This window comes from Aulostomus chinensis, chromosome 10 (assembly GCF_037954235.1).
Source record: "Aulostomus chinensis isolate RoL2024-O1b breed Wild chromosome 10, RoL_Achi_v1.0, whole genome shotgun sequence".
In the NCBI taxonomy this organism is placed as follows: Eukaryota; Metazoa; Chordata; class Actinopteri; order Syngnathiformes; family Aulostomidae; genus Aulostomus; species Aulostomus chinensis.
The window spans coordinates 21,279,367-21,303,434 of NC_141329.1; the positions used below are offsets into that span (position 1 = coordinate 21,279,367).

General features: G+C 42.6%; 2 protein-coding genes across 4 annotated transcripts in view; one reads left to right on the plus strand and one right to left on the minus strand.

The window, feature by feature from the left end:
• The window catches only part of cdon (cell adhesion associated, oncogene regulated), a 39,055-nt gene extending 24,123 nt beyond the window's left edge, over positions 1 to 14,932 (plus strand). For all 3 annotated transcript variants that reach the window (XM_086216434.1, XM_086216436.1, XM_086216435.1), the window contains exons 8-19: positions 224 to 495; positions 1,026 to 1,200; positions 2,305 to 2,421; positions 4,075 to 4,278; positions 4,574 to 4,755; positions 5,177 to 5,282; positions 7,557 to 7,679; positions 7,921 to 8,112; positions 8,739 to 9,034; positions 9,209 to 9,288; positions 10,787 to 11,013; positions 12,591 to 14,932. In XM_086216434.1, the coding sequence (XP_086072560.1) occupies positions 224 to 495; positions 1,026 to 1,200; positions 2,305 to 2,421; positions 4,075 to 4,278; positions 4,574 to 4,755; positions 5,177 to 5,282; positions 7,557 to 7,679; positions 7,921 to 8,112; positions 8,739 to 9,034; positions 9,209 to 9,288; positions 10,787 to 11,013; positions 12,591 to 12,745 (2,129 nt within the window). In that variant the 3' untranslated portion in view covers positions 12,746 to 14,932. The remainder of the gene's footprint in view (positions 1 to 223; positions 496 to 1,025; positions 1,201 to 2,304; positions 2,422 to 4,074; positions 4,279 to 4,573; positions 4,756 to 5,176; positions 5,283 to 7,556; positions 7,680 to 7,920; positions 8,113 to 8,738; positions 9,035 to 9,208; positions 9,289 to 10,786; positions 11,014 to 12,590) is intronic.
• A 1,245-nt stretch (positions 14,933 to 16,177) lies between these two features.
• Positions 16,178 to 17,641, minus strand: LOC147254875 (uncharacterized). The gene is made up of 2 exons (XM_086215238.1): positions 17,314 to 17,641; positions 16,178 to 16,938 (listed from the first exon to the last, which is right to left on the minus strand). Exons 1-2 carry the CDS (start codon positions 17,363 to 17,365, stop codon positions 16,577 to 16,579), a joined length of 414 nt encoding a protein of 137 aa, XP_086071364.1. The 5' UTR covers positions 17,366 to 17,641; the 3' UTR covers positions 16,178 to 16,576.
• Between the last annotated feature and the right edge of the window lie 6,427 nt (positions 17,642 to 24,068).

A 24,068-nucleotide genomic window follows, 5' to 3' on the forward strand; every position in this document is an offset into this window, starting at 1 on the left:
GACATAGCCCCCATTACACCCAGCAGGATTGCTTGATTAGGTGCTTCTCCATCACATTCGTAGGAATTGATTAATACATCGTTTTTCAAGCACAAAATATTAAAAACGATGTAGTCTGAGCATCTGAATGTATGAGCATTTATGTTGGTTTTATAACACTATATCTTGATATCTTTGGGTTTTGCAGTGGTGTTTCAGTTGTGACTGATTTTCTCCCTGATAGATCTGAGTTCCAGCGGTGCCACTCTGGATGTTTCTCCACCGCTCCACCCGATGCAGAGCGATGAGGGCCATGAGCACTCCTTGACTGATGACGACGGAGTGCAAGACACAGCCAACCTGCCGACCGAGCGCAGCGGTGACCGTCTCACTCCAGAGGCGCCGATCATCATCAGCCCGCCTCAGACTCACAAACCTGACGTGTATGACCTGGAGTGGAGGGCGGGACGTGACGGAGGAAGTCCAATCAATGCTTATTTTGTCAAATACCGAAAGGTGCGTTGGACTGAACTCTACTCTGTACCCTGTATGAGCACAAATAGGTGTCTTAAGCCCACAAAACTCTTTCTTTCACTATTGGATTAAGTATTACTTCAAAGATAGAGTTTTAAAACACACAAAGCACACATCTCGCAGGAACTAACCGAGAGTAGAAGTGTACACTAATTTGTTCTTGAGATTAAGAAAGTGAGGAACAGGACCTCGACTTTTTGTAAGTTTGGTCATTTCCTCTCTAAAGTTCTGCGTTTTCTCGTGTAATACGCTCACTCCAACTATAAAACTGCATCGATGCTAGTTAAAACCTTGTTTGGCAGCAGAAGTCTGTTTGCCGGAGTTGGAAACTGTGACTGAAATCTCCCAGGCATTGTTTCTGAGGCTGCTCTCTGTCATTATTCAGGCTGGAGTGGAACTGTGGAGGATTATGGAACGACAGATGATTTTGTTTTTTCTCTCTGTCATGTGTTTGTATTTGTCTGTGTGTGTGTGTGTGTGTGTGTGTGTGTGGCCGTTCATCTGTGTATCAGGTTGATGAAATGGGAACAGTGGTGGGAAGTTGGTCTACAGTTCGCGTTCCTGGCAGTGAGAAGACCCTACGGCTGTCAGAGCTGGAGTCCTCGAGTCTCTATGAAGTATTGATGGTGGCTCGGAGCTCAGCAGGCGAGGGACAGCCAGCAATGCTCACCTTTCGTACTGGCAAAGGTCAGCACAACCACTGGCTTGTGTAAAATCCACCCCTGCAGCACTGTTAAAACAACAATTTTGGCACATTAGTTCTCTTCCAACAAAGGAAACTTTACAGTTGCCAAAAACATTAACAGTAAATGTCAGGATTGCTGTTATAGTTGAAGCACATCTGGTCCATTCTGGACTGTGTTGCAACCCTCAACAGACAAAAAAAGGATTCCAGAAGAAGAGGAAGATGTGGAAATCAATTTCTCTGTTGATGATAAGATAAAAAAAAAAGCAAAGTACAGTGGTTTTTTTTTTAGTCTTTTTGAACTGAAGTCCAAGCAAATGAAACACTAGAAGTATGACTGAAAGCAATTTTTAACTTTTTGTGTTTTGAGGACAAATAAAAATAAAAACAACCACAAATGTTCCAAAAACTAACAATAATGCTATACCACAGTTGGGCTAAAAAAAACACAAAAAAAGGTTCCATGTCAAAAATATGTAAAATACAGCCAGAAACCACGGATATGATTGTAGCCCGAGGATGGCTCTCCCAATCCTGGCCTTTTACTAAATGGTCCTGGGCCAAAATAAACAATGCCAACCCACCTAAAAGCAAGCTGTTAGTCTAAATGCAAAGAGAGAAAGGTTCTGGAGAACCTCATTTAATGCAGGTATTAAGTTTATTATGTCTCTTTATATGATGTATAATTCAAAGAAAACTCACTGGCAATGCGTTGACTGAAAAATGACCAAAATCTGCATTGTAAATGAGAATTAAAAAGTCTCACCTGGTCTTTAAAAACCTCAAATACCGACTGCAGTCCTGAGGACACACCCTTCGTGTCCACTTTGGCCTGGTTAAGAAGCAAAATAAGCGATTAAATTATGCATTTATTATGATTGATCATTTCTTCACAGAAAAATACGAGTGTGTGGCTGCAGAGCCGTGTAGTGGAAACTTGAGATTCGCGCTGATACAATCAGAACAGCTGAGGAAAAACCTGGAGGAAATGTCAGATAGCAGAGACAACATCCTGTTCAAAGTGCTTTTGTTAGAACCGAAGATCTGTCACGGCTTTTTTCTTACTCCCAGCTTTTCTTTCCTGCCCCCCCCCCCCCCCCCAACAGAGAAGAGCACCTCCCCTAACAAGAATCCCTCAAAGCCTCCCGTCATCTTGATGCCACCCAAAGCTCCAGAGGACAAAACCCCCAACACACATTTTGGAGTGGTCATACATGACAGAGGTAGGAGAGTCACTTCCTGCTGGTACCTTCCTGCTGCAGCTGGTGGTGATGATGACGTTGATGATGATGATGATGATGATGATGATGATGATTTATGTGGGTTGCTTTTAAGGAGGCTTCTGTTGTGACGTCATCACCGAGACTGTGTCACAGCTCAGTGTAGTGGCTTCATTTCTCAACAGTGAAATGACAGTTGACGCTCTGTAATGACACTTTCTCTCTGTGCGTCTTTGACGTTCTAATATGTCGTCCTTCTTTGCTGATAACTCTCTCTCCACTAACCCCCTTTTCTCTCTCTCCCGCCCTCTCTCACTGTGTGGCTAAGAGCTTGTGCAGTAAGTACACATTCCTCCACGGCATGTTGCTTCACCGCTTCATTCCCTCTCTGTTAAATCGATACCTCACCCTGTTAAGTGTGATTTGACTCTCAGTGATGGGAAAAACATCAGCAGTTGTTTTTGTTGTTGTTGTTGTTGTTCTGCTTGTGTTCAGCACAATCTTCGTAAACTCTGGTTTCATTTTTGCCCAGTCACTATCATGACTAACAGTTTTTCCCCTGGTGTTTTTTTTTTTTTCTGTTTTTACAAAATTAGGAGTATAGTCAGATTAAAATCTGTGTTGACCAGAGCTGAGATGGAGATGATTATTCATGATTCCATTTATTTATGTTCTTTTTTTACCTGCTTAAACTTCTCTGATTCGTCTCTAAAAACTGTCCAAAATGCTGCTGCTGGGCTTTTAATTACAAATGACAAGAGATGGCAAACACATCTCACTTTAGTGACCACCAGTTAGATTCTGTAGACAATTTAAAATATTGGTGTTAACTCTTAGAGTCCTGCATTGTCAAACATCCCATACAGCTCTGAGGTCATCTGAGCCAAAATGACAGGATTATCCCTCCGACCTGTTTAAAAATTTGAGGCGATCGTGCCCCAAAATCCCTGGAATATTCGACCCCTCATGGTGCATCTTAAATTTTTATTATTTTGTTTTTTTCAATTATCGTTTATATTTTTTTTGTTCTGTGAGGCCTTTCGCGTGTTTTTATGTGTCTTGGATCAAGTTTCTCAGCCCTGTGCTCTTTTTTATTGCTCTTTCATGAACTGTGTTTTTGGCGTTTATGTAAAGCACTTTGTGATTTCGTATGTGCGAAAGATGTTATATAAATACACCTAAATTACTTTTGAGCTCAAATGTGTTTGTACATGACTGACCAGGGTAAGAATACAAGGATTATAATGAGCTGACAGTTTTGCTGTCCTTAGTGATGGGACTACTTGAAGCCAATCAAGGTAAAAATATGTGGCTGATTTTTTTTTTTTTTTTTTTCAGTTCTGGTGTCAATCAGAAGACAAAGTCAGTTTAAAAAAAAGCCTTTGTGACGCAGTCATTAGAAGTAAAAAAGTAATGTTGTGCTGGGACCGAGCTCCGTCACAGAACGTTTTGTGGTATCAACCGGCAAAAATGTTAAAATAACTCCTGCTGACTCAGACTTCATTTCAGGTATTTAACTAAAAATCTGGTTGACAGTCTGTACAGGAGGAAAAATTACACTTTTTGGGGTGAAATATTCCTTTACATTATGTCGTCGTTCTTATTCCAGTTTTTATTTGTCTGCTCATTTTAAACATTGTTCTTTAATTGTCCCAGTACCAGAGGCCCCCGATCGACCCACCATTTCCATGGCAACTGAAAGCTCGGTGTACGTCACCTGGATCCCGAGAGCCAACGGAGGCTCTCCCATTACTGCTTTCCGCGTCGAGTACCGACGAGGCCGCAGCACCGAGTGGGTTGTTGCTGCAGATAATATCTCACCCCTTAAGCTGTCTGTGGAAGTTCGAAATCTGGAACCTGGTGAGCTTCCGCCTCATTGAAATCTCCTGGATGAAATGGAAAAAAAAAATCCATGTATGTGCTACATAATTTTGGTTTCAGGCAAATCCTCCTAGTATAAAAACCAGATATGAATTTAAAATGAGACAGCAATTACTCTTGAAGGATTTATTTTCAACAAGTTGCAGCAATCAAATGAGGAATAACAACACATACCTGAGACTTGTGTTTCACTGTAATTAATATAATGAGTTCTGTAGACAGTACAGTGCAGGATAATGTGTAACATTGCCTTTCTGTGACCTCCGTCTCTCAGGCTCCAGTTACAAATTCCGAGTTGTCGCGATGAACATGTACGGCGAGAGTCCTCACAGCATCCCCTCCAAGCTGTACCAGGTTCCACAGGCCAGCCCTCGTATGGCGGACCGTCCGGTGGTTGGACCTCACATCTCATCCACCGACGCCATCAGTGACACGCAGATCATGCTGCGCTGGACTGTGAGTACAACATGACATCCTGGATTGAAGGAAGCTGCATTTTACACATGAAACTGATCAAAAACTCCACTGACTCTGAGACTACGTAGGAAACTAGGAGGTTCAGCCATGATGAGTCGCTTTCGGGTTTTAGGACTCCTCCAGATTTCGTCCTCAAAGTTGAACAGCCAGGAATCATATTTTGGTGTCTGAACTAGTGGTGAATTGTAGTATCTGGCTGGTGTTTCTCTGGCAGCCGAGACTCGATCTGACCTTTGCTGATTAGACTCTGCTCTCATTATCTCCTGAACTTACAATCATGATGTCACTTGCAGGACCTGACATCTGTTGATAGCAAGTCCAACCATTACCTGCTGGAAAATTTTTGGATAATCAGATTTTCATCTCACGTAATCTTTTTTTCCCATCCCTGAAAATCCAGTATAGTCCCTCGAGTAATAACAACACTCCAATCCAAGGCTTTTATATTTACTACCGGCCTACGGACAGCGACAACGACAGTGACTACAAAAGAGATGTGGTGGAAGGTAAGTGGAAATACAAAATGCATGTTTTCTCTGTTTTTCACTGCTGGTCGGGGGTTTCGCTGGTGTTTTGTTGACAGCCTCATCCTGTCCTCCCGTTAAGCTCTCCCTGGGTAGGGTAATGGATACTCACCCTCGGGGGGGGTAGTGAAGAGGGGTATTTCTGTTTGATTTACAGAGAGTGCCGTCCCTGGACTGAAATCTGTTTTTAATAAATGGCTCTCAACTAATTGGCCAGAGCTGAAACATGAGAGTGGGCAGAGCGGAGGGTGTCAGGTTGCTGGGAGCAATACTAACAGCCGAGCCAACCCTAACATCTAACGGTCTGTTTTTCTACAAACGCTGTCTGGTTCTGATGGTAGTTGAGGGTGGTGATTTACTCAAATAATACAACATCTAGATCAAAGTATTTTTGCTAATTTTACATAAAAAAGTGAAGGTGTTTTCAGTTGCTAACATGCATTGGTCAACATTTTTCATACACTGCAGTACTAACAAAACGAGGTGAAGTGATCTTTTTTTTGTAATTGGAGGCTCTCAGCAAACCTTGACATTCACTAATGAAGGAGAACTTGTTATTTTTACTTTATATATATATATATATATATATATATACACATATATACACATATATATATACATATATATATACATATACATATATACATATATATATACACACATATATATATATATATATATACATGTATATATATATATATATATATATATATATATATATATATATATATATATATATATAAGTATATGCGCAAAATGTGCAATCATTCTGTTCGGAAAGTTTTTAAACACTGTAGGTAATGAATAATACATGACCAAAGAGTTCATTCAATTCAGTTTTGGTGAAAAAATAGTTTGTTTACCCTGGATTTTGTTTATGAACTTTTAAACATTTCATCGACTAAAGTAGACTATAACTGAAAATAATCCAAAGACAGAATATGACAATAATTAAATGAATGTGATAAGATTGAGGGGCTGCACGGTGCTGCAGTGGTTAGCACTGTGGCCTCACAGCAAGAAGGTTCCGGGTTCGAGTCCTGGCTTGGGCGCGGGATCTTTCTGTGTGGAGTCTGCATGTTCTCCCTGTTCCTGTGTGGGTTCTCTCTGGTACTCCGGCTTCCTCCCACAGTCCAAAGACATCAAGAGGGGACGAGGCTGATTGATACTCTAAATTGACTGTAGGTATGAATGTTAGTGTGAATGGTTCTTCGTCTCTGTATGTTGGCCCTGCGATGGACTGGTGACCTGTCCAGGGTGAACCCCGCCTCTCGCCCGTAGCCACTGGAATAGGCTTCAGCCCCCCCGCAACCCTTAATGTGTAGGAATAAGCGGAAGATGACGATGGATGGATGGATAAGATTGAGATTATAACTAAATCAGAATCAGCTGCCCCCCCCCCCAAAAAAAACTCAAGGAAATAGGAAATCATGGTCATTTGTCAACTATTAAAACAAGACCAAAATAGTTCCAGTTTTCTTGGACTAAGAAAAAAACTAAAATGCTCAGACCTTTAGTCAACGACATAAAAACATGATAAGGGTGACTAAATATGGTGGAAAATAAAACACACTGCATTAAAAGAATTGCCTACTATTATAACCCTCCATTACCCCAAATTTGTTATGTCTGTGTTTTTTAAAATGTTAAAAAAAAAAAGTTTTTAAAAGTGGTCCGTACATTTTTACAAACAGGTCTCAAAGAAAGAAACTGCCTCTGTGTTAGGACATTGAGTGTGTTCAGCTTAAGCAGCAGGTTTCTTTTATCGTTCCATGTAGAGAAGTTAATATCTACCCGGGGACAATGGTAGCACACGTCCTGAGATTTATTACACTTCATACTGAAAAGAACACCACGAGAACTGCTGCTTTTTTCAGCCTCATTGGTTTGAAATGTAGCATTTCCATGTCAGAGATTGACCCAAGATTGTCGTCTCATTTGCAATTGTCGAGCATGTAGTCATGTTGATTGTGTGTGGTAGTGTAGCAGGGTGCGTGTGTGTGTGTGTGTGTGGAGCAGGAACATGAGCTGCCATATATGGAGCTTGTCCAGGCTAAAGCAACTGTTTGAGCCCTGGTGAGACTGATGGAGTAAGGTGGGGGGGGGGGGCATGAGAGAACTTGACTTCCATGATTGTAAAAACATAAAGGGACGGAAAAACTACTGATAGCAGGTTTACACCAGAGGATTTGGTGAGTCAACACTGTCCTTTAGAGGAGGAATTTCTCACCCTTGCCTCGGTTTCTTCCCTCCCAGGTGCAAAACACTGGCACATGATTGGACACCTCCAGCCCGAGACCTCCTATGATATCAAGATGCAGTGTTTTAACGACGGGGGCGAGAGCGAGTACAGCAACGTCATGATCTGCGAGACCAGAGGTAAGAAACCACACTCAGCCACTAAGTGTGACTCATGCCTCTCTTTATCAGACGTCCGGGCGCGTTGTCAAAGGACGTGCGTTTAATGTTATGATCACCATAATTACACGCCATGAACGCGCTGACTTTTATGAGCCCCAACACGATGACTTGCATTGTGTCCTTTGGTACTGTGTTATTTTTCTTTGTCCCCGGCAGGTAAAAAAGCCGCTCCTCATGTCTCTCTCTTGTTCTGCCTCAGCTCGTCAGTCTCCAGGGTCACCCAGCCAACACCCCATCACCCCACCTGGCCCCCATCCCCAGGAGCCCCCCAGCCCACCCGGTGGACTCCTCTACCTGATCGTAGGCTGTGTTTTGGGAGTGATGGTGCTGATCCTGCTTGCGTTTATCGCCATGTGTCTCTGGAGGAATCGACAACAGAACAATATGCACAGTGAGTTCCGCAGATCTAGCTTATCAAATGTGTTGTAATCATTCCTGGTTGTACCGTTTATCTCAGAGTTTTCACCACATTTGTCTCATATTTGAAGATAGTTGGCCGCAGGACATATGTGTAGCATAATCCAAGTGATTGTAGAGTGTATATGGATCCCACGTTACTTGCAAAATGGTTTTCCATGACTGGATGAACGCTTTACCAGAACCTATGGAGTTTTAACTAGGTAGGGTTTTGTCGCTGTGATCATCAAAGCAGAGAATTCACAAAATGCTCCAAAAACTTGAATGGCACTTCCTTCTGGGATTTAGGTGTATAAATCACAACCCATTTCAATAATGCCACTACGATTGAAAAACTTGACGTGCTTTCATTTGTTTATCGCTGACAACTCCCACAGTGACTCACTGTCACCTCTTGAAGAACAAATTGGTATTTCAAGTCAAAACCATCGGTTTGTTCTTGCCACTTCTGGTTGAAATCATCTGATAATTGAAGTGTTTTCAAGTCACTTTATGGTGAATTATTTCTTCACAATCATAAACCAGTCTGTATGCTTGTGGGTGATCTGTACTTCCTCCTTGACACCCCCGCCTCTTCATCCCTTCCTCTCCCCATGGTAGAGTACGACCCACCTGGCTACCTCTACCAGCCAGCTGAGATGAACGGCCATGTTCTCGAGTACACCACATTACCTGGCACCAGCCGCATCAATGGGGGCGTCCATGGTGGCTACGGGCACAGTGGCCCCATGTTACCCCAAGGGTGCCATCACCTCCACCATAAACTCCCTAACGGCTTGGCTTTGCTCAACGGCTCCAGCGGCCTGTTCCCACCTGGCCACCCACACAGCCACAATGGCACCCTGCCTCACAGCACCAGGGACTGTGAGCACCCCCACCCTCACCATCATCATAACGTGAGTGCTGCAGTCCAGGCACCACAAAGTACTGCAAACCCAGACACAGGGTGTCTTATTCATAGATTTATTCACGCTGTGCACGTACTAAATTACCAACTGTGGTGTTTTTGCTTTGGCAGGTGCAAATTAAGTTTAGTTTGGCTAAATCTAGTGTTGATGTTCTCTTGTCAGGGTGGAGGCTTGTACACAGCTCTTCCTCAAACAGAGTCTTCTGATTGTATGAGCTGTCAGAACCTCTGCAACAACAACAGGTAAGAGAATGGGGGCCATACTATGTCTACTGTAGTGCCTCCAGTTAATATCTAATCATGTTTTGCAAATTTCCTTGAAGGGTTGGTCATGGGTGTACAGTGTAGCATCCTAGTTATCCTATGTGATTTTTCACGGCAGCGCAGAACTGGATGATGATTGTTTCTAGCTTAAGTCGGTGTTTATGGATGCTTTTTTTTAGGTGTAGTATCGTTCTAACATGCGTCTTTTGTGATCGTTTACCGGTTTTCACCTGCCGTTACAATGTGTCTCTACATGAGATCCATTTGAGAGTGGATCACACTTCCTCTCACTCAACATTAACATGTGCAAAGCAGGAAAGGAGGATTCACCTTGTCTGTCACAGATTCAAAAGAGAGGAAGAAAGGCAATCAATATAGCTTGAGCTTAATTATTGGTGTCAAACTGTGAAATCAGTGTTGCATGCACATGAAGCCCTTATTGTATGGGTCCTTCAGAATTTTAATTCCGTTAAAAAGTGTGTCCTCAAATGTGGTCCGAGTTGGTCTCTCATGGTGTGATCTGATCACCCCAGATACGTGTTGAAGCCACATTTGAACAAGGCCTAAGTTCTACAAAGAGTCACCTGGAATCTTAGGTTCGAACTAACTTATTTGGGGTTATTCTCTGTTCGGGATGAGCAAGGAAACTTCTGGCAAGCAAGTCCAGCAGCCTCTGTATAAAAAGAAAAAAAACTGGCAACATTTAGTAACAAGGGTACGTCAGTAACAGTTAGGTAAACATTGGTAATGCTTACCGTAGTTAACCATATGTTAACAGTTAACGAATGTGTATAGTAATCAGTTACTATCGTTGATTAAGTCCCTGTAAAGATGGATGACAACTGGAGGGCTTTTGGGTGGAGTCAGGGGTTCCAGGATAGGGTGCAGTAGGAGTAATACTTATTCATCACTAACTAAGCATTAAGTAACATTTATTAATGTACCCTTACTGTAAAGCGTTCCTAAAAATATTCCCATCTTCTTTTGAGAGAGTCAGCTTGGACGGAGTATTCCTCTTGCTTTGTGACCTCACAACTACAGGGACTTCTACTTGCTCCCAACACACACACGCACACACATACATACACACTTCCTGTTCTGCTGTTTATGTACTTAAGAGTCCTCAGCATCACAGTTTACCCAGTGTGCACCCAGCCAGCACATGAGCTGAGCTAATGAGCCTGGTGTTTATTTACCTCCGGGTGCTGGGAAAAGGGGGGGGGGGGGGGGGGTCACCATCCAATCACGCACCAATAAAGGGAAGCTGAGTGGTGAAAACACGGTTTCAGGCTACGCAAGGGTGCTCCAGTTGTATTTGAGCTGGTGCACAATGTTGGGAGGATTAACACAATGGAATTCTGTGTCTGTCAGAAAACCCACAGGGATCTAGGAAGAGGGAGGAAGAGCTGGAGTGGGCGAGCGCTCAGCAATGAGTGGGCACCTCACAAACCAATGTGTGCCATTTGTCTCTGTGCAGATGTTACAACAAGACCAACAGCACTTTCCCCAGCGGCACTCTAATGCATCGCATGGCGCCATGCCAACAGGACGGGCTGGAGATGGTACCCCTGGGCCAGGTTTCCTCGCAGTGCCACAACTCTGGCGAGCAGGAGGCTGATGCAGACGAACATAAGGACTCTTCGCCTTCGCAGCATTCCTGCTGTCTGGTTGGAAACAATGAAAACTCTCCAGCAGACAACACTGGTGAGACATATTTGGTGCCAAATGCCCGCTAAACCATTTCAAGTATGTTTTGTTGTTTTCCAGCCTCCACCTCCCCCCCGGTGTTTTCTCTCATCTCTAAAGCATGAGTCAGCCGTTGATCAGTTGATAAAATCATGTTTAAATTCTAACATTTCAAACCATTGCTGTACTATGGTTTGCCGCTATTTCACTTGTGTAGCTCTGAAACTCACATTAGGAGATAAAAGTAAATGTAAGCGAATCAATGAACAGAATCTTTAGACGAGCCACACAACAAGATGTATTTTAAGCTGTACTTTAAATACTGATATTTGTGTATCGCAATATACCATAATATAATCATATTGTGAGCATGTATCATGAGGCATATTGTATTGTGATGTCCTTCCACGTCTCTAATTCTAATCTAGATTGATGTGGAGAGAGTGGTAATTTCACTTACAATGGTCAAAGACATGTCAAACTGCATGTCTGCATTCACAGCTCATATATTTTTTTCAAATAATGGTGGATTTTGCCCCCTAGTAAGGTTTAAAATGCTTTTTGTTCCTCCAGATATATTCATTCCACAAACATGCAAACGTTATTTTCGACTCAACCCTGAGTGCCATGACGTGACACCGGCAGCTCTTCCCAGCAGGATATTTGTCTGGTGTTTATCGATGAAAAAAAACCAGAAACAACACTTGTCAATCATTTACAGAGAGAGAAAGCAGGAGCTCATCAAAGAAACTTGTTTTCATGGTGAATTGTGTTTATCTGTCAACCATCTCCACTTGCACAACAGTGGAATGTGTTGTGAAACTCAATGACATAATGGACTAGATAGGATTCCCAGTTCAGCAGCCATCTTTGGTGTTACACATTTTTCCTTTCAGGATTCCACAAGTTTAGTGATTTTGTTTTCCATTTTCAGTTTCTGACCTTTTATAATGTCTCTGGTGACGTAAGTGTGAGTGTAGTATTTAGAGAGGAGTGACACTGCTCCCGTATCTGTACGATAAATATGAAGCCACAGCCTGCAGTCTGGGTATTCATATGAAGAAAAAAAAAGCAATAATGTAAATAAGTTATTCGTGAAGATGATCATAGTTGGATTTTATGATCTTTGAGCAACAAGCTGTCTGTTTCCAGTCCTTGTGCTAAGCTAACTGTCTGCTGGCTGCAAGATTCTTGCATCTGCCTTTAGCAAGAAAGCAAAAAAATGTTCATCTATCGTCTCCATGATGTTGGATGTGAATGATTTTGAATTTCAGTCATTCCCCAACCTAGGTTCTGCCATTCAGCTTTCGGAGTTTTCCTGCTAGCAGTCAGACAGACATGATCACATGACCTCCTCTGCAGAAACTGATTTCCTGTGGATGAATTAAAGACAGTTTTATTTTTAGAAGCTGGGGGGTTCAGGCCTATTGTGAAAGTGAACTCTGAAAGTTGCTTCATGCCTTACCCATATGTTTTTATATCATTACCAATGTTCATGTTATATGCAGACAAGCTATGCAGTTTCACCACAAATTACACTGTGCTTGTCTTTTTAATATGAGGTGTAAACCAAACCTCTCTCTCCCTCTGTGCAGCTGAGGAGGAGCTGGAGTGTGTGGACACGGAGGGGCCTGTGGTGTGCTGGGAGAGTCTGGGCCTGGCTGACTTGGACTGTGACGAAAAGCCTGGGTGGATCTCCAGCAGCAGTCTGGCGGGAGAGCTGATCCAGCCCAGCCCGCAGGAGGTCTGAATGCAGCCCACACACAAACACTCTCTCCTGCAGTGTGGGGGTTCAGCCAAACCATGCAGAGAGACTGGACAGTTGTGGAAGTATCACAGAGGAAGCAGAGATGGGCTAGTCAGGGACACTGCGTGTGACAAAGACAGACACTTAATTGACGAGCTGATGAGCATCATGGGAAAAGACAAGCGACTCCAAAAGACTGAAAGCCAGATGGAGAAAAAAGAGAGTGCTGCTCAAAGACAGAAACTGTGTCCCATTGGAGGATAGACTCTCTTAAAAGATCAAAGACTCTTTAGATGACTTATTTATTTTTTGTAGTAGTAAAATATTATTTCATATGAATGTATCTGTTTTAAAGAGTTTGTCTTTTATATTATTTATGCCTTTTGGATGAGAAATACTTTTTATTTTTTGTTGTTTTGTCCCTCTGTGTTCCACTCAAGCGTGGAGATTAGCAACTGTCTGTGTAAAGTTTTGTAATAATATAAAGAGAAGATATGGAAGAGTAAACAACAACCTATTTTCAATGTCTCCTCCTCCTCCTCCTCCTCCTCCTCCTCCTCCTCCGCTTCTTCATGTGCGAGCCCGATGAGTGATTGCCGTCTTGAAATTTCCCAACCTCGGTCCAAACCCATCAATATTTCTGGCAGGCCTTTGATGTGGCTCTCTGATGGGCTGTTCCACTGCAGTGACCCCTGAACGGGGTGAACACTCTCTTCGCTGTTCAGATTAAGGCTGCTGCTCTTTGCTTCAGTGAATACTCGATCACTCAGTACTTAACACAAAATGCGCCGTCGCTTTAACAGCGGTATTGACCTACTGGCCCCAATCTGTCGGAGAAGCAAGGTAGTTAGATAAAAATTAAATTGTTAAGTATGAACAGCACCCCCCCCCCCGCACACGCACGCACACACACACACACACACACACACACACACACACACACACACACACACACACACCTACATTTTTGGGTGTTAAATGTCTTGAACTTGAAATCACGCAGGAGAAATGTTGTTGTCACAAGCAGTTTTACTAGAAAGAGGAAGCAGGGAAGCAGTTAAACTTGTGGTAGACCAACTGGCAAAAACTTGAAAACAGTAGGAAGCAGATAATAGTATGGAGGACGTACCATGAAAGACTTCCTGGTAAAACCTTTCTACAGTTGCTTAGGAGTGAGACCATATGAATATGCGTCTTCCTGGAAGCCTAACTTTGAAGCTATCATTGCTAAAATTATGCTGTATGGAGTAGTGCTCAACAATTCAGCAAAACTTTACTGAAATTGAAATATGGGCTGGTGGAACATCCAAATTGCAGGAGGTGCAATATTCGCTAAATGTGCGTCAAAATACAACTGAAGGAAATTAGTACTGCGGAGACAGCAAGGTGAAAATGGTATTCTTATAGGTTGTAGTTCTTTAGACTTCATTCTTGCTCCTTGTCTAAAATGAGAGCAAGAATGAGAACTCCCTCTCATGTTGTGAATCATGTCACTGTTGCAATATCGGTCGAAATAATTGCAATTGCAATTTTTTTTTTCCCTGAATATTTGAGTTGAGTAGCGAAAGAGGTCGCCTAGTGGTGGTTCATTTTTATGTTGTATAACTGCTTTGAATGAGAAAATACCAGTGAACTGAAACATGAGAAGAATAGAGATCTCATAAGAAACGGGCAATATAAGCCAAGCCAATTTTTTTTTTCAGTAAATCGGTTTATATTTTCATGTTGTGAAACTGTTTTGATGGTTTGAAAATGCCAAATATCATTCAGGAATCTGCATCAAAGTCAAAGTGTCTATTGGGAAACTGTTGGAATGATACTCTATAAATCATCAACGAGTGACATGAACATCCGCAAATGCTCCAAACTGAGAAATATGTCGCATTTGTATTTTTGTAACCAGAACCACTTTGCCATTTCCTCAGATGCACTTAATGGTTTAATTTCATTGTGGCAACAAAGAAGAAGAAAAAGGTCCCAGTAAGTACGAGCAATGTTTGTGGAGAGACAATTACTGATTAAGAGATATTCAGTCATTTAAGGACAGGCTATTTGGTTGGAAGGGTCATTAAAAAAAAGGCTCTATGTCCCAGTTTTCTGCAAGTATGCACCATGTTTTTCTGGGCCAAAAATGAGATTTACTGACATGAATTCAAGCTGGCGTGGCGTTAATATCACGCTCGAAGGACCCAACTGTGTTCACTTATTAGAACAGTTCTAATGTGGGTGAAAGTGTTGATTTGACTCATTCATAAAACACCATGAGTATCTTTTGCTCATGTTTCAGCCTGCATCACCCCCTTTCCCCTTGGTGTTTTAAATCATGTCTTTGGTGTGCTGGTTGATTGGAGTTGATAGGATTGCAGCGGGGAGATGACAAGCCTCGCCGTGCTCCGCCGAGGATGACTGCAGCGCAGGCTTCCCATGCCTGCCATTGCCTGTCTTTGTGCCAGAGTTGGTTGCCAGTCCTCAGGCCCTGGCTCGCCTGGCATCTCGCTACCCACTGATGGTACACGGGATATTTCTGGAACCCAAATTTACTCGTCTACTGCTGCTGAGGCGTGGCATGTCCTCTTCCGGCTGTTATTTTTAGTCTTCGTGGAGGCTGGCAGTATTTATTCAGTCGATTTGAGTCAGTTCTTTCACTGGAAGAGTCATTCTGAGTTACTCAGCTTTAAAACCGGTAGGGGTCTAGATGTAGTCCAACCAAGGTGACACAAAACTCAACCCATTTTGATCTGAATTTTCTTCAATGTGCACCAACACACTGGGATCCTTTGCTGCTGTTGGGAAGAAAAGGAACAGAGGGAGAGGAGATGCTGACAGATGCTGGCTGGGCTGATGAGGAGAAGATAAGGGCCGGGTTGTCTCTAAATGGGCTGCTACTTCGTCTCCCACGTCTGTCAGTCGGCACCCTCCTTGAGCCCAGCCCTGCACCCTCTACCCACGCAGCTACAACCCTTCATTAAGGAGCCCATGGGAACAAGAACCCTCATTGTCCACCCTGGAATCTCTGTCCCTTGCTGCTGAGCCGACCTGTTAACGCCGGTCCCTCTCCCCTCCGCCCACCATTCTTCCTCTCTTGTCCCTCTCCAGCACACCCTGAATGAATGCAATTCTTATGAATTGGGCAGTGTGTAGTTAACTTGCTTGAATCAGCTCAGGGCAGTTTTATCCTTGAGATGTCAGAAAACACTCGTGAAGCATGTTGTGGTTGGATGCATTCCAACAACATTCCTGTCGATCCCTGCAAATGATGAGCTCATAGAATAGGACTGATAATCTATACGGGCCCTCAAGAACATCAACCATTTATTTGTAATCAGTCTCACGTCTTAAAGCATGAAAATAGCTTGACAGTTGATGTAACCACAGCTAATGTAGACTGCACCTGTTGGATATAATCAGAGAGGCACAATCCAACTGCATCTATTTAACTGCCTCATTTTTCCCTGTCATCATCGACGAGACACAGTTGTGATCAATAACCAGCGTATTAATGACTAGCAGGCGGAACATGTTACATCAGTGGTATTCCAGAGGCCCAAAGTCAGCTCAGCGTCAGAAAAAATGTATAAATAATATCTTTTTTTTTAAAGAAAAGTGAAAAGTAAATAAAGAGTCTTGTCTAATTTACCTGCTAAGGTTTAATAATCACAACAATGCAATGCTAGTTGTGTAAATGTCTACAGAAGGTTCTTAAAATCACACGTCTTCATCATAAAATTCTAAATTCTGAAAATCCAACCTTAATAAAATTAAATTTTATCATTTTAGGAAGATGGTGAAACATAATCATGCATGGAAAGTTCTCATTCACAAAGAAAAATGTCATCAGTCGTTCTTCACATCCAGCCGGTTGAAGTAGAATGTTATTCTGGCTCCTTCCTCTGTGTCATAGAGAGCCTGACAGGTGTACATCCCCCCTGCCTCCCGCTGAACCTCCTCTATGACCAAATTGGAGGTGTTGACAGGAACCTGCATGTGACCCAGGCTGCTGGATTGAGTCTGGATCTTGGCTCCTTGACCGTAGTTGTAGGCCAGTGCTACGTTATTATCATTTCCGGGTTTGGTGTAACCCCAGATGAAGATGGTTGGCATGGTGGAGCCGCAATCCAAGGTGACTGAGCTTCCCACTGTCGCTGTAGCGTGGGTGCGAATGTATTCCACCTCCTCAGGGTCAAATATCTCTAAAGCTGGTGATAGGAGACACCCAGAGTCAGGAATACTCCAAGCAAAGAAAAGCTTATGTTGTTTTCTATCCTACGCATTCGAAAAAAAAAAAAAAAAGGCCTCAGTAGTGTCAGATGTTAATAAGTATCTTCAGCAAACTTTTTCAGGACCTCACAGTTAGTTGGGAAAGCATCAGCTCTTGAGGATGAACACCACATAATTAAAGACATTTATAGTTTATCTGCCTCTGGCCTGTTTGATGGATCAAATTTTATGGCCCTCCCTCTCACGGAGCTTAGTAATTTCACAAAATCATGACAGTGGTTTAAAGTCTGCTTGTTTCAACTTGCCTCCGAGTCAACACCTTTGTTCTTAAAGTAACTAAAATGAGTCTTTACCTTGTAGAGGAAGCGGGAACCAGCAGAGGAGAAAGCAGAAAAAAGGGAACATCCTCAGAGTCTCTGTGGTGCCAGAAAAGCTTCAATCTCAATTCAGCAGGCTATTTAAAGCCTATCACTGTGGTGGAAGTGTGGATCCTCTCCAGTCCACACTGCTGCTTACACAGAGAGTGACTGAGCCAGGCGAGAGGACTGACAGGGCGAATTCTTTCAAACTACACTAGATTCACTTTAAATTATTCATCAGTGCTTCCACCCTGCCAGTGTTGCTCCATTTTGCCTGTCTCTCCAGCTCTGGACTCATGATTCGGCTAATGGTGGGACCTGAGAGTGAAAGGTGTAGGGTGTCAGAATGATGCCATCACTTCATATATTATTGAATAAACCGGTGGAGATAGCCTTTTTAGAAATTCCATCACTTCCAAACGTGAAATGAAAACCAGGGCCTGGCAAGGGCGGAAAGTAGGCGCTCATGCTCCCACGCTAACACATTCACGGTATTATTTACCCTATAAAATGCATGCAGCTGGAATAGAAATACCATTCATGCATACCATATTTTTTTCTGTTTGTTTCAGCACAACAGAAGACAGCGTTTTGAATTATGATTAACAGAAGAATAGAAACACACACTCTTCAACATGTATGTTTTTCTATAACTCATATGTAGATATTAGTCCGGCAGTATCAATGTGTCTTGAGCTTGCAAAGATATCTTTTTTTTTCCTTTCTGCATTACCCTCTGTGACTCAAGAATGAAAAAAGAAAGAATGGCCAGCCACGAGTATTTAGCTTGAAGCTAATGGTGACTAAACTAAGAGCAGTAGAGATGTCCAAAAATGATAGTTTAAAACTCTCGAAAACATTGTCAGGTATACTTAACATCTTCACATCTTCACATCGTCTTTATTAATTTGTAAGCTTATTAATCCACAAACAATGATTTCAGAGACAGTTTATACACAAACATTTCTTGGGGAATTTTGATGTTGTAAGCTGCCAGCCTCCATTACCTAATCCAGATAAGTCACACAAAAATTTTTTTTTATGAGTGCAAGATTCCTGTTTGTAAATTCTTGGAAGGCAAAATACACTTTTTGGGTGATGTATCACTTTAAATGCTTGAACGAGGACACTTCTGTTGTGATTATAAAATGCAAAATTAAGAAGAAGTCCAGCAGTGAGCATCTTCAACCTCCCATACTAGGCCTGCTAGCTGCAACAGAGCAGACTGAAGCTGTGCAGCGCGGCCTTGTAAGCAGCCCATAAACCTGCTCTCACTGGAGGCAACCCCAGACTGAGAAGAAGGCTCTAATTACTAAGAACTTAAGAGTTCAGCTTTTTGAGGGGGAGGAAGAGGAGGACTATATTTAGAGAGCTGCTGGAAAACAGACAGATGTAATAAAAATGCAATACAAACCAACATAGTTTCCGAGGGCAGGCGGAGTGGACGGTGAGATGAAGTTCAGAAATGTGTCAGGGAAAACATTGACAAGTGGGACAAACCCACTCGTCTACAAGTATTGTCCTAGAAGAAGTGTTGAACCAAAGAGAGGACCGTAATGTTCTTTCAAAAGCAATTTAGCAAAGGAGAAGTAGAGTTACAACAAAAATAATATGATTTCTTGTCATCAGCTGTGTCATTGTGGGCTGACTATATGTACATCAAGCACCCGATAGAATGCAGTTGTTCGTGTTTTCCCGCCCAGGAACTGGAAAAGAAAGGGAGCAGATTTATGGGACGTTCTGATTGTAAGTTGTTTTTACACCAGCCACCTAAACCACCGAATAGATAGTAGATCTCGCTTGCAGTACATTTACATACTGTATTAGACGCAATAACACACATTTGTTTGCCACAACCAAAAGCTTGAATACAAAAATACATTTTTGATAAGCCTATATAATATATTGTTTTTGATTTTTGCTTAAAGATGGATGTCAGTCTCCAGAAAGCTAGGTGGCGGTATGGCCAAGATTCAGATTGTAGCAATCACTCTTTCTTCCAGTTGACCTTTTGGGTAATATACCATGATAGTTAGTGAGTGGCATTCCCATCTAGAGAGTACTTTAATGATAAAGTACACATTTTGTTTTAAGTATTGCTTTAATAAAAACTGACTTAGAATGACAAATGTGTTTACACAACAAATTTCCTTTTTCTAACTTCAAGTTAATTCACTGACAATAAAAATGTAAATCCTCTAACAGTGCAGTGAAAGTAACAGTTGCGGTTGCTACATCAAGCTAATGTTCAAGCTGCGACACAGTGAATAAATGTGTGATTTGTCATTCATGGGTCCAGTACTTTACAGTAAGTCCTCTTCAGTTGGGGTAGGAGCCGAGCGAATTCTTTACTGGTGAAGCATATCCTTTCAAAAGGTTACAGTCCTGCACACGAGGGCCTGCCACATCTGCTGGCTGTCTACCTGATTTGCTGCCTAGCTGTTTGCAACTCTCTCAAAAAAAAAAAAAATGGAAGGAAGACGACCAGGCAACTGGAAAATGTGAGTTGTTAAAAAACAAAATGTTTCGGTTCAGGGGGAGTTGGTCTTCAAGAGTTAGCAACAAACGGAAGGTTGCATCTTATCTGGACCCTCTTAGCCCTGTAAAAGCTTTCAGGTGCCCCATTGAGTGGATCCGGCGGGGCCAAGCTTGAGAGACTTTTTTTTTTGTTCTTGGCAGTAGATGAGAGAACAGAACCAGACTCTGATAGCTGGAACTGTATAGGGATCTGGGTAACACATTATTGCCACCCAACATGTGCCATCAGCTCAGACTGGGAACGCTTGGCAATGCTACACTTTATGTGAGAGCAAAGCTGGCAAAACAGGTGGGTTCCTTGAGTGTGCCCTATGATTAGATCAGTCATTACGACTGGCATTGTTGAAAGCAGAGTGAGCTGCTTATTTCGGAGGACCACCTGTATTGAAATGTGTCTGAACTGCACATGATTCAAACTCTTGATGAGAAAAATAGTCTTTGTTGGCGTACAGTTAGGATGTGTGGTTCCACTTAGCATCTAATGAGACTCTGATTTTATTTTATACTCCTCAACAAAGAGCACTGTAAAGCCACTGTGTTTTTGTTTTGTTACTCAGGTTGAGCAACTAAGTCTAGTAATATGGACTCCCTCTTCATTTTACGTGTCCTCTGTGCCCCTGCACTCGTCAGATTCAAGTCCCTTACATCCCATGCTGGCTGCAGCTGTGAGCTTTCTCCTCCACCTCCCTGCGTTTTCTTCAGTTGACAGTTGTGTCAGGGACCACACATTGAGGAGGTGGAGAGAGGCAGTTGCACAACTCTGGTAGACAGGCTAACATATATTAGCCAAACCATATACTCTGTGTGTGTGTGTGTGTGTGTGTGTGTGTGTGTGTGTGTGTGTGTGTGTGTGTGTGTGTGTTTATGTATATATGCTCTATCGTTATTTATTTGCCAGGGAGGCAAAGCGGAAGTAGGCTAAGTAGCTCCATGCAATTGCGCTCTTAAGGCAGAGAGGCCCACCCCCATGACCTTCATTTCCCTCCTGGCTCACTTCTCATGTCACAGCCTCAGACCTCGTCATGCTGAGCTCCTCTGCACAGGGCTCCCCGTTGGGCCTCTACCTGAATCACAGAGTCGAGCACAGCCACTGGCCTTGGGACAAGGGCAGCAGGAAGGGGCCTCTCCGCTCGGCAGAGCACCTGGACTACTCATAAATACAACAAATGTGAAGGACAGCTAAGGATTATCTCTGCAGTCTCGCAACTGTGCACAATTTGTTTTCTGTCTGATTTCCAAGTTTGAGTTGAAACTAGAATGACTCTCTAAATAGCGCAGTATGTAATTTCTGCCACTAGGGGTCTCTCAATCAAACCAATAACCAAAGACACATGTTTGATGGCCCATGAGAGTTCTTGTCCTCATGATTAAACAACCACCTCTGTCATGGTTGAATCTGATGTGACTTGTGCAGAAATCCTGTTCACAAATAAGGTAAGGTATTTATAATGGTAATTTAGAATGAGTAGTATGCTCCAGTATATTTTGGAAAGCTATTCATCCACTCAACAGTAACGACTAGGCTGGCTATCTGCCTAAGAAGAGGAGAGAGAGGGTCATGTTGGGTGTAGATTAAAGCGATTAATGTCACGATCCATCTGCATGGTGTTGTTAAGTTGTAGACAATTAGTTTAGGCCTGTATTATCTAGAATGCTCTAGGATTGTAGTTTATAACTTTGTGTTTTCTGGTCTGTGCTTTGATTGGTGTGTCAGTTCCTGTTTTATTTTGTATTCACTTCCCTCCTGTCTCTTCATGTGCTTTACACTTCCTGTCTTTGTCTGGTTGCTGCCTTTTTGCTATGAATCCCCTGCATCTTGTCTGTGAATTCGTCCTCTTCTTTGTGTCTCTCAGCCAATCAACTCCTTCCTTGCTGCCCATGTGTTCTCCCACCTGTTTTTTGTTCTGTCATCAGTAGAGGTTTTAGTTTAGTTTGGTTGTCTTGTTCAGTTACATCAGATCATTGTTGCTCATCCTGGTTTATCTATGTGTTGTGTGTTATTCTCTAGTGTTTCTATTGTTCTATTGTTGAATTTTATTATGTAGGTTGTATTTTAAGTCACCATAAAACACAAAATTCTTCAAGTCCTGCTAGTTTCCTGTTGCTGTAGTCAACAATTTGCTTCTACCAAAGTCAACTAGACTGATACTTGATACAAAAAGTGTGTTTTGCCTTTCAAGTACTCACAAGTTGGTGTCTTACGTTCACAAAGTTGTTTTTTTTTCCATCCTGCTTTATTTCCTTGTGACTTTAGAATGCAGAGAGAGCCAGCCACACATTTTCACCTGGAAGCTAACAGGGACTGATAACTAACAACAGCTGCAGAGGAAAACCACCAAAAATGTCAGTTTACAAACCCACAAGTACATCATCCAATATAATCTACATCGTCTTTGTCATCCCTCCACTTGGTAATATACAAACACTTGGATTTGAGCTAAAACCAACACTTATAACACTTCCGCTTTTTTGCCGGTGAACACCAGCGAGTTGCCTCAGCGGAGCAGGCTAGCTAGTGGAGCTCTGAAGCACGGTAAAAAACTGAAATAAATGCCTCGCTAAAAGGGTGGATTGAAGAGAAGCAGTCTGAGTCCACTGACAGTTTTACTTGAATTTAAGAGGAATCGTTCTGTTATATAAGATCTGAATGTGGTCATTTTTCATGGAGCTGCTGGTCTGAGTGGAACTTGTGACATGCTTGGTTGGATAAACCACAGGACTACAGAGGGCCTGGCACTATTCCCCTCTTGTGGAGAAGAAATCAGGTCCATGGCAGGGAAGTCCTGGATGAGCTGACCTGGAAAGAGCCAGATGGGGATTGGGTTGAAGCACCGTAGAGGCCTTCTTCAAACAACATGTGGAAAGGCTTTGGCAGCTAATGTAGCGTGGAGTACTTATGTACTGAGCACTGACTTGACCACTGTCCATCAGAATCTAAAGAGAGAGAGATACGCCGCATACAGGCACGACCACTGCAACCATTTCCACCAGACCACCTCCTCAAGAGCAGCCCACACCGCCCCCCTCACCAGCCCTTCTCCCTACGGGACCCTCATACTGCTCCTGGTTCAGCTGTTTAGTGTACAGTAGCTCATACCCACAATCCTCTCTGAGCAGGTGGTCTGTCACTCTTGTTTTCAAGAGTCTCCAATGACAGCTGAGGGTAGAGAAGAAGAGGAAAAATGCAACTCAATATCCAGAACTTCTTCTGGCTGTGCTCTGTTTGGTTTAATTCATTTACTTTCATAATTCACATCAGATGTGGAGCGGGAGGTTGACACTGTGGTTTGCTCAATTAATTCTTCATTTAATGTTTTTATTATTCAGTTTTTAAATCCCAGCAGCCACTCTGAGAGTGATAGCCAGTTCTGACTTGCTGTATAAAGGAACAATTGTGTGCTGTTTTTACGAGACAACAGAAATATGGGATCTCTCTTACATGCTCTGTAATGATACCTGCTCTGCAGCTCCCCTTGGTATTACAGAACTTTATAGTTGAGCTCATTGGTTTGCTGTCCAGCTGCAACTTTACTGTTTTATTTTACCCTCGCAGCTCTCGTGGTGTGGTGTTCATCTAAAGAGCGGATAGAGACCCAATGCAGAGCTAAAAGAGTACAGTATTGAACTTCTACTCCAATGTGGCAAATGGTAGCCTTAAGGATAGGTTAAAGATACAAGCTTGAGACCAAAGGGTCCAATCCCCAGAACTGACAGGTTAGATCTGGATCTGTGCTGCATTGTTGTCAACTGGATTGTTTCAGTTTCCCTGAAGACGCTTGCCTCTCACCTGGGTGTAATAACCCTGTGCAGATGCTAATTTCATGATTTCACCTTAGTGTCAGACGACACTGTGAGTTTATCCTGCTACATTTTAGCAGTCAATTTTCAGACTAAATGAATAAAAAGCACCTCACTGTGACATTTAGATGTTTACCTTAAACCAAAAATTTACTTCAGTACCTCTTCAAACAACAGTGAAATGACTATTTAGCTTCCTCTGGTGTAATGAAGTTGTCAAACACAGTTTTACTCCTTCATCTTCTCGAACAAACTATATCCTGTGTGTAATTTACAAGCACACCACTAATTTGTGTGAGAGGGGGTGTTGGCAGGATGCTCACCGATTCAAAACTGTTAGAAAGCCAGAGAGCGAGTCTGAGACAGCGATATGTCTCAACTTTGGTCCGGTTTGATATGAGGTGGATTATCAG

Bases quoted from the DNA above. Each gene is read 5' to 3' on its own strand.
- LOC147254875 (XM_086215238.1), bottom strand. From the start codon at position 17,365: ATGTTCCCTTTTTTCTGCTTTCTCCTCTGCTGGTTCCCGCTTCCTCTA. The intron at 16,939-17,313 runs GTAAAGACTCAT...TCCTATCACCAG, and splicing joins GTTCCCGCTTCCTCTACAAG to CTTTAGAGATATTTGACCCT.